This window comes from Asparagus officinalis, chromosome 5, assembly GCF_001876935.1.
Source record: "Asparagus officinalis chromosome 5, Aspof.V1, whole genome shotgun sequence".
NCBI classification, from domain to species: Eukaryota; Viridiplantae; Streptophyta; class Magnoliopsida; order Asparagales; family Asparagaceae; genus Asparagus; species Asparagus officinalis.
This window is the reverse complement of record NC_033798.1, coordinates 91,673,058-91,683,136: the sequence shown is the minus strand read 5'-3', so window position 1 is coordinate 91,683,136 and position 10,079 is coordinate 91,673,058. Positions and strand designations below refer to the sequence as shown.

The following is a 10,079-nucleotide window of genomic DNA, read 5'->3' as shown; positions in this document are numbered from 1 at the left end:
CCCCCCCCCCCCTCCTTTTCTTCCCCTTTCACCCACCCGCCTACCCGTCTACCCGAACAAAGAGTAAAGGTATCACTTTCATCTTCTTGATTCCATTACCGTTAAAATCTGAGTTTTTTTCTAAATATTTTGCTATTTTTGTGCAAAATTTTGGCAGAAATTGATGCTAGGTGATCTATGCTTCTCGCTAGATCTGTTTGTTCTTGGATTCGGCAGCTTCTCACATGCATGGGGTCAGTTTTTATTAAAATCCGTTTGTTCGCCTTCTATATTTAGAGTGAGATTGAAAGAAAATAGGTCTTTCGTTTCTAGGGTTTATTGCTATTTTAACGGATTAAGACATGGATGATGTTTTTAATTATTTATCAATTCGATTTGTGTTCCTTGTGTTATCGAAATCTGTTTCTATCCAATTATTTTGTTTCGTCATTAGAGTATTTAACCATGCAGGCTCTTTTGGAAATTTGTCAACTGAGATATTTTTCTGTATGTAGTAGTCACAATTTTATAAGGGTGTGTTCTGAAGAAAGGAAAGAGGTGGAGGCAGTGTCTCAGTCTTTTTCTTTGTAAAGATTGTTTCTCTGAATATTTCAGCATGTTGACAAATTCTCATGCTGATAAATTGATGGACGCTAAAATGTGGGAAAAACGTGAACGATTGCTATATTTTCCAATTTTTAGAGTGATATGATTAGTCATTTAGTGGGTATCTGCATTAATTGACTAGCTTTTCTTTCCGTAGAAAGTCACCATTATGTTGAAAAAAATCTACTTCTTCATTCATTAGAGGTGATTCACACCGTCCATTAATCAAAGACAATATCTAATTATGCTGACATGATTAGGAAAAAATTTCATGTAGCTTGGCTTCTTCGTAACGATGTGTTATAATTAGTTGAGTACTGAAGTGAGTCACTAATCATTATTCGTAATAATCCAAATGCTCAAGAAGGAAAAAATAATAATTTGAATTTCTAAACTTATATTTTTCAATGACAACTTTCAGAATTGGTGATATACTAATGCTCAAAGAATGGTGTGACTTAGATCCAAATGATCAAAGAATGGTGATATACTAATCATTAAAATTTGTAATTTATATAGAAAAAATAATAATTTGAATTTCTAAACTTATATTTTTCTTTTGGTTTATTTTTATTTTTGTAGGGACTATGTAAATATTTTTGTAGGGTGCAAAAGTTGCAGCGTATATAGGAGCTCGAATGTGGCGTTACCACATCATAGGTAGAAATACACTTTCCATTGTTATATAATGCACCATATGAGCCTCTGTGATTATTTTCATTTCTTGGCTAAAGGAAAACTCTTCTTTTAAGATTGTCTGCATTGATTAGCCTCAAAGCAATGGAGATGCTAGGATTAATGCGTCCCCTACGAAACTTATCCGTGCAAAACTTACGGGTTTATTTATTTGACTGCATGCTCTTAATCTATATTTGAAAAAAATAAAATTGGTAGTTATAAAAATGTAACAATGTGGTTTGTGTTCCTAAATTATATTATAAAACAAAAGCAGAGAGGATTTCATGTTGGAGGGGGAGAGAAATTTCATTGTACTTTTAAAAGATTTGAGAAACCAATTTCAAAATATTAAAAATTTTTAAGGGACTAATATTAAAATTTGATATTATTTTTTGCTTATTTTTTAATTTCTAATTAGTATTTCACAGATGAAAGTATTCTAATTATTCGATTCACTTCCAACACTATACTTCATATCTAAAGCAAAATACTTTTATTTTCGTAACATGTTCAATATTTATAGAAAATCTTTTAAAAAACCGTGCTTTGCACGGGTCTAAATACTAGTTAGAAGATGAATACTGAAAAACTGGAGATATTCACTAGCAGTGCTAATATAGGACACCCGTCATTGCTAGGGGTGCCAAACCGTATCCGTATCCAAGGAAATATCTGTAACCGTATCCGTTAGGATACGAATATGGTTAATCAAATCTATTACCGATAGGATATGGTTGCGGATATGGTTTTGTTGTGAAATATCCGTATCCGTATCCGAAAATATCCGAATACATATTGGTAATACTCTTACGATAGTTTTGATTCTTAGATTATGAATTTGTGGTTAATTTTGATGATCAAGATGTCTAATCTTAGCTTTTCAATCATAATGAACATATTAACGAACTCTTTTTGTATCACATGACTATATTTTTTCTAAATACTATCTAGTTTTCTCATATCCTTTTTGTATCCACATGCATATCCGTTTATATATCCGCATCTATATCCATAACCGTATCCGATTTTGGCGGATATGGATATGAATTTTTCTTACCGACGTATATCTGTATCCGTATCCGTATCCGTATCCGAGATGGGTAAGCGGATATGGATATGGTAAATGCCATATCCGAGCCGTATCCGTTCCGTTAACACCCCTTGCCCAACAAAGTAATGTATAACTGCCAATGAGTTCATCGTCATGAGGGTAAGGGTGCGCTAAAATATCATTAGGATGAGAAAATATCCGTATTAATAGATGCCGGCATGGTTATTAAGTTATAATTGATATAAGGTAAAGTTATGGTTATGTAGTGAAAATATTCTGATCATGTATCGGAAAATCTGAATATGTATTGGTTATATTGTTGTAATAATTGTAATCCTCAAATTAATAGATTTGATGTTAAATTTGATGATAAATACATCTAATCCTAGTTTTTAAGGTATAACAAACATATTAAGAAACTCTCTTGTCACATACATGCACAATATTTTCTTTAATATTATTTTATTTTTCGGATATCTGTTTTCCTATCAAAATGTATATTTGCATACATATTCATATCAGTGTCGTATTTTAACGGATATGAATGCAAATTTTACTTATTAATATATATTCATATATGCATTAGAGATTGATAATCGGGTATGAATATGATATTCAAGCTATATTCGGGCCGTATACACACCTACATATGTGGCTCCTAATTATTTTATTCACACGTACTAGTTTTAGTGTTTCATAAAATGATTTATTCACATTATCACATTTAAGGGGTGAAAATAGTTATTCTTCTATATATCTTCACGTGTTTATAAAAAGACACCGGCGTCGCATAATTTGGTCAAAACGGTTGTGCCGTGTTTTCATCTCTTTGACCCTCTCTCATGGTCACTGTAACTGGGCCGGGTTCGCGAGAGCTTCCTCAAACCCGTTACCAACCTACAGCTGTCAAGTCAAAACTGCTCCCCGTGCAACCTCAGCTGGTCAAAATATTCATCGTGTCACTGTCAAGTGGGGCCCAGCAATTATCGGTAGTTTGGCAATTATTAAATGATGGCCTAATTACGTAATTTGGCTATAATTAGCTTAGCTAGCAAATGCTAAGTCATCGGGCCGGCCAATATTTAAATGGGCTGTTGTTGCTTTCAGTTGAGAGGTGGCAGCATCTTTTTTTTAGTTGGAAACAACAAAACAACTCCGTTCACGCTAACAGACTCCAACCTTTCATCCAAAGTTTTCAGGTAACTTCTTTGCATTCATAAATTTCAACCTTTTCTCGTGATTTCTTTGCTCGCTGTTGCGATATCTTCAAGTTGGGTGTTGAAGAGTTCTTTATCTTCTTGTAATCTGAGAAGTTTTTTATAAGGTCGGTATTTTTTTTGGATTATAACTTATTTAGTTTTGATTTTTTTTTTCTGGGTTTCTTATTTTGGGATTTCATTGAAAGAATAAAGATCGATTATATCAAATGGGTTATTGAAAACCTGCGTTCATTCGAGAAAAAGAAATGTTTTTGAAGTATTTTTAGCATTTTTATTGACTTCGAAAAGATTTCCCATGAAGCATCTTATGCAATTTGGGTTCTGTTTAATTATCAAGCAAAGCAAAAGTTTTCTATTGATTTAGTTACATGATCCTTTCAACATTCTGATAAAAACCATAGAGAAAAATAAATAAATTTTGCGTTCGGTTGAGTTCTAGCTTAAACCTATAAATAATTAGCCTGAAGATTTAGGTTTCGTTGAATAGTGAACTATTTTCTAGCGTTTTATACCTTAATGGCTCTCACATGAAGCTATTGGAGAAGGCTTTTCAAAGTTTTGAATTTGTTTCATGGCATTTGATTGACGCGGAAACTTCAATGTGAAATGATAGTTAATCTTTTAGAACGACTCGTGGAAATTTTCATGTCTGTATATTTGACTTTCATATCTGTGCTCAGTAAGCCGACAGATTCTAATCGCCACTTTTCTCTTTAACCAGGGTGAAATTTCTGGTTTGAAATATGTGATTCTTAAATAACTTCCAGTTTTCATGGTAGAGAGTTATGTCTTAGGTGTTTCCACTTGCTTCTATACAGATTGTCTAGGGAAAAGTTTGAGATGAGTAAGCTTGAAATGAGAATATTTCATCTATATTCTTCCAAAAAAAAAGAATAATCCAGATATTTTTATCCCTCTAACTAATTATGACTACGCGAATGCAAAAAAATTAGTGACGATATTATGACACCTCCATGTTCCACCAACTGATTAGAAAATTTCTTTTAGGCAATCGACATTAGGTGTTCGAGGAGGTTTGATGGATGAAGAGCATCCTGAACTTTTTCTTTGTTAGAATAGATCCCTGAGAGTGTTTTATTGTAGGTTTTTTTTATATGGTTCTGAGACCAAATTTATCACGGGTTCGATGCAAATCACTTTTTTCTCTTTCTAAAATTTAGATTCAACAACTTTCTTCAGCCTCCAGTCTCACTATGCCATAAGACTACGTATGGAAAGTCATCGTTCTATTTGAATCAAACCGGCCAGAGAAATTCTTCTGATAAAGTTGTCGACCTACTAATGTGTTACCAAAATTTTTATCTTATGGTCTCATTCATCAACACTGTGCAAAATGGTATATGTTGTGTACACTTTTCAAACATTTATGCTTCTATATAATTTTCATTACATGCCGGTACTTGCTTTGACTAACATTAAGATCCTGTTCATATCTTTCCCCTTTTATCCTTATTGTCGGCCTTCCATAACCTTACTATGAAAAACAGAGTAGCAGAAGTGCTCATATTTTCTTATAATGGCCTTTTCTTAATTCTGAATATACAGGTCAAGGTACGCATTGTTGCATGGTCACGGATTATCCAGGGGTAAAGATGAGCAACCGTTACTATGAGTACAGAAAACCTGTTCAAGGTAACCTAGCTGGCATAGCATGCACATGTTTTGATTTTTGTTACGCTCGAACATCTTGTACTCAAATGCCTCACCTATAAACCCTCCCCATCACATGTCATCTTTTCTCCTCTCATTTACTTAAATCTGTTTTCTTTTTGGACTAATGAAAGATTTTATGCCATTTGTTCTCAAAGAGGTTGCACCATTTCAAAGTATCATCGTTAAGCTTATGTAATTTTAGGAAATAATCAAAGCTTACTGCTCATACGGTATGTTTCCAACATAGGCTTAAAATAACATGGGCTGTGTGCCTTACATCAGATGTTATAATTTTTTTTTTAATTCTTATGGTTCCATTTACTTTATTCCATTAGACTCCAGTCTTACCCATATCCTCTTGCACTGAGATACTGGGTTCATTGTCCTACAGTGTCCTTAAGCAATAAGCATACCTAACCAGAAGATAATATAGGCAAAACGTACACATGAAGATTGAATCTACACTCTATCGATACAACTATTTGAGCTTGCGCCATTTGAATACTTCCATATAGCACATGATGATGGTTCTTCCATGCTTATTTTGTAATAGAAATAATATGTTGTCTATGCTATTTGGAAGGTTAGCAGTTATGATGCTATAGCGATTGTCAACATCTATTAACATATAATGTGATTTTAAACATGGAAATGCCTGTTAACTAAGTTTTCATGATGTCCAAATCAATAGGTAATGCTAGGAAACTGAAGGAGTTACTTTCTAAAAGAGAGAATTGCGTCTGCGCAGATTGTGGTGCTCCAGATCCCAAATGGGCGTAAGTGCTAGAATCTCAAATTTAATATATCCGCCCCTTCTTGAGAGTTCAACTTTCTTGTACTTTAAATTGAATAGCCCAACAATTAATCTTCTACGTTAGTATAGATATAGTCTCTGTACCCTGCATTAGGCAAAAACTCAGTTTTTTTCCTTCTCTTCTTTCTTTTGTTTTTCTTTGGAGAAAATTGTTATCTTCTACTCTATTATTTTTCAAATTTATCATAAATTGAATGATCTTATGGTTGATTTCGAAGGAGACGAAACATAGGATGCTTACTGGGAAGTGCTTTATAGTGACAGACATCATATTAAATCAACATGATTTGTTGATTTCTGGTGTTATCCAACACCGTATTGTACTTTCCTTTATTTTTTATACCTACCCTTCGGTAAAACTACTCTTAGGCCCTCATTTCCCATATAAAAAGTCAATTTCTTATGCCGCCCTCATTTCCCATATAAAAACTCAATTTCTTATGCCATTTCTTTCTTTGCTGTGGTAATTAAATCTTTTGGATGGATGCAAATGCAACGATGTCATACACGTTCTATATTATGTTTAACCTTGAATATATTCTTCTATGCCTTTACAGGTCGGCTAATATTGGGGTCTTTTTATGCCTAAAATGTTCTGTTGTTCATACAAGTCTTGGTACACACATCTCCAAGGTAGCATCAAGTCAATTTATCTTCCACTTATTTCAGATCCTTTCACTTATTCCTTACATACTGTAATGTATCGCTAATAATTTCTTATGATGCAACATCTTATTGTGTTCTTTGTTTATACCTTGGTTTATTATGTCAGTTACAACTCATAAACAAAGAACTTGTACATATGAATCTACTCCGTTTTCTCGGGACACTATTCCTAAACTTCTTCAGGTTTTAAAATTTTATTGGTTATTTAGCACTCTTTTCAAAACATGACTGATCTAAAGATGAGCAGGAATTAATCTAAGTTCCATACTTCATTATAATACATATGAATACTTCTCTAACCTGATTCAATTAATTTAGTCTAGCTGTTGCCTGAAATCTACAACACGAGTTGGCTATTAGGAGTTCTCCTTAACAATTACATAAATAACTTGAGCTGTACTTAAAATTCCCAGTAATACATCTAGGTGGTTTCTCCAATTTATACTCACGCTTCTAGTTCGGCTTTTAACTTACTCAGGTTATGTCTGTGACATTGGATGAATGGTCCGATGAAGAAATTGACGCTATGATTGAAGTTGGGGGTAATGCGTCTGCCAATTCAATATATGAGGCTTATCTTCCTAAAGGAATCTCAAAGCCTAAACCAGACTCAAGTAATGAGGAGAGGACCAATTTTATCAGGTGAAATATATTGAAATGTCATGTAACTGAAGTAATAAGATCACTTAATTCACTTCTCATGCCAACTCTCTTGTTTCTTAGGTCCAAGTATGAGTTGCAAGAATTTTTGAAACCAAGTTTGCGAATGATCTCTTCAAAGAGCTCCTTCAGATGTTCTGATTCTGGAAAGAACATGGACAAATTTTTTGGTTCAGACAGTTTTAAGAGAACAGTGAGCCACCTTTCCATTTAAACTATCAAATTAAGGGCTTAGGCTCACATACCATATATATTGAAAGTTTTGGCAGTAAGCAAATTAAGTCAATTCCTTAATCATAATCGCAGGAAAGTATTGGGGAGTTCATTGGAACTTTGAAGGTTAAAGTAGTAAGAGGCATTAATTTAGCTATCAGAGATTTTAGATCAAGTGATCCTTATGTCATTTTGTTTCTTGGAGAGCAGGTTGGTTATTATTCTAGATCATGCTGTCCTTTATTGTCTCAAAAGTTGCAGCGAAAAACTAGTGGTTGGCTAATTTTATGGGTTTTGCAGAAAGTCCACACAAAAGTAATCAAGAGTAATTTGAACCCAGTTTGGAATGAGGAGCTTAAGCTGTCGGTTGCTCGGCGTTGTGGGGCCCTGAAACTGGTCAGTATGCATGGACCAACCTTTCTCTTTTCCTTTTTATTTTTTATTTTTTTTCTCTACCATGAACCAAAATGCTCGATCAAAAATTTGTATTATTTTGGCTTCAGATCTCACTTGCCCTCTAAACTATTAAAGTTGTCTTAGCTTAACCCCCTGAACTATTTTAGTCCATACTTACCTTCTAAACTATTAAAGTCGTCCATGCTTATTCATTGGACTATTTTTGGTCACATCACGCCTCTAAACTATTAATTCATCCTTGTTTGTCCCCGACTATTACTTTCAGTACGTAGTTATGACCTATGAGATGAAAGTGATAGTTTATAAGGTAAGGTGGAACTAAAAATAGTTCGGGGTAACGTGGAGGTCGAAATAGTTCAGGAGGTAAGTGGGGACAAATTTAATAGTTTAGGGGGTTAGGAAAATCCGAAAATAATTCATTCATAGACGAATTTGATAGTTTGGGTGGCATGTAAGGGCTGAAGCCTGTTGCTTTTTCGTGGAATTGTTGCGTGAGAGAAACTGGAAAGTGGGTCTCAAACAGTCAAACTTCCAGTCCAACCAAACAACCAAATTTGAAATTTTAGGGTTAGAACAATTCTGATTCCGAGAATTTCAAGACCCGGTTTTATAAGAAAAATAACCCCTTAAATTAACGGATTCATTCTCTGTTTCTCATCAGCAAGTGTATGATCATGATTTGTTCTCCGCCGACGACATAATGGGTGAAGCCGAGGTCAATCTCCAGTTGCTGGTCACGGCTGCCACAGAACTCGGGGACCTAGGGGCCCTTCCAGATATGCAGTTTGGAAAATGGTCGAAATCAAGGGAAAATGCGCTTTTAAAAGACAGTACCATCAATGTAGTTGGTGGAAAACTGAAGCAAGAAGTGCACCTGCAACTACAGAATGTGGAGAGTGGAGAGCTAGAACTAGAATTAGAATGGATTCCTCTAGAACAGTAATTATTTTTTTAAATTTTTTTTTTACCTGTAATTAATTAATCAAGCTACTTTGACTACAACATTTGTTCAGTCCTGTATAGATGGAAATTATCTCATTTATGTAGGAATCGTGCTTCACTGGCTCTTTAGTCTTGACGTCAGCTAGTTCTAAAAGCTTGTTTGATTCTTCCTAGAGGCGTTACGTCCATGTTGGAAAGAAATTGATGTTGAGAATAGATATATATTCGCATTTGAAGGATGATAACTAGGCAAATACTACTCTCTGACTAGGATAATAATCATAAGATGCTTATTTCAGATATTCATCACTTGGAAAAAGCTCTTCAGAGGACATAAGTGGCACTACTTTTTTTTTCAATTTATGGAATTATTCTCAAGATATGCATTCTTAAATTGTCCTTTTGATTGACATAGGCAACATTACTAGCTTTGTCCCCTTTGAGAAAGAATACTCATCTGGATTTGTTGACGTCAGTTATCAAACATGAGGTTTGTGTGAGGATTATGAGAGTGTTAGATCCTCAAACTCCTATAGATGGTAGGTTATGTGGTTTACCGTCCTTCCCTGCACATAAAGAGAGCTCGTAAGAGGACGGAGTTGGGATCCTCGGTTGTTCCTCCGGCGATCAAGTCAGTAATTGATCTTGAGTGGGAAATATAGAGAGAGAATAATTCAAAGTTGCATGAAAAAACCTGTCTTTACCCTATGCAATGCTGCTCCCTTTTATAGTGGATTTGAAGGGCAAAGAGGTGACTTGGGCCGGGTCCAGCTAGGCACCTGAGTCGACAATCATCTTTCAAGTGTCGGCTATAGAAGAGGGTGAGTCATGTAGTCATATAATGAGGGAACGATAACGGGTGCTTTGCGCTGACTATGCCCAGTGAGTCATAAAGACTATGAGGGCTAGAGTAATGATGATTTGTCAGAATAGTTAATGCAAGGGCAGTCAGTTGGTGAGGGTTTTGAGATAACTATATTTTCTCTATTTGTTTGGTCAAGGGCCGACTAGCACTGCCTTTTGACTTGGCTACATGAGTTGTCGGCTGAACAATAGGCTAAGTACAAGTCGATTTGGTGGGTTGGCCAACAAGTACCGCCTTTTGACTTGGCTATGTAAGTTGTCGACAAATCGAGTTGGCTGAGGAAATCGTCTCGGT

The 10,079-nt window shown here is 35.0% G+C and overlaps 1 protein-coding gene across 2 annotated transcripts; it reads left to right on the top strand.

Annotated features, from left to right (window-relative positions):
• On the top strand, window positions 3,416-9,038 carry LOC109840169 (ADP-ribosylation factor GTPase-activating protein AGD12-like). 2 transcript variants are annotated; one of them, XM_020408706.1, is made up of 9 exons: window positions 3,416-3,513; window positions 5,101-5,187; window positions 5,900-5,984; window positions 6,580-6,655; window positions 7,167-7,330; window positions 7,412-7,541; window positions 7,655-7,771; window positions 7,862-7,957; window positions 8,640-9,038. In XM_020408706.1, the coding sequence occupies exons 2-9, from the start codon at window positions 5,121-5,123 to the stop codon at window positions 8,919-8,921; spliced, it is 1,017 nt and encodes a 338-aa protein (XP_020264295.1). In that variant the 5' UTR covers window positions 3,416-3,513; window positions 5,101-5,120; the 3' UTR covers window positions 8,922-9,038. The 2 variants fall into 2 exon arrangements, with proteins under 2 accessions (XP_020264295.1, XP_020264296.1); XM_020408707.1 differs by lacking the exon at window positions 3,416-3,513 and adding an exon at window positions 3,541-3,638.

Coding starts and splice junctions, on each gene's coding strand:
- LOC109840169 (XM_020408706.1), top strand. CDS start 5,121: ATGGTCACGGATTATCCAGGGGTAAAGATGAGCAACCGTTACTATGAG. Junction 7,331..7,411: donor GAGAGGACCAATTTTATCAG/GTGAAATATATT, acceptor CTTGTTTCTTAG/GTCCAAGTATGAGTTGCAAG. Junction 7,772..7,861: donor TTTTGTTTCTTGGAGAGCAG/GTTGGTTATTAT, acceptor TGGGTTTTGCAG/AAAGTCCACACAAAAGTAAT.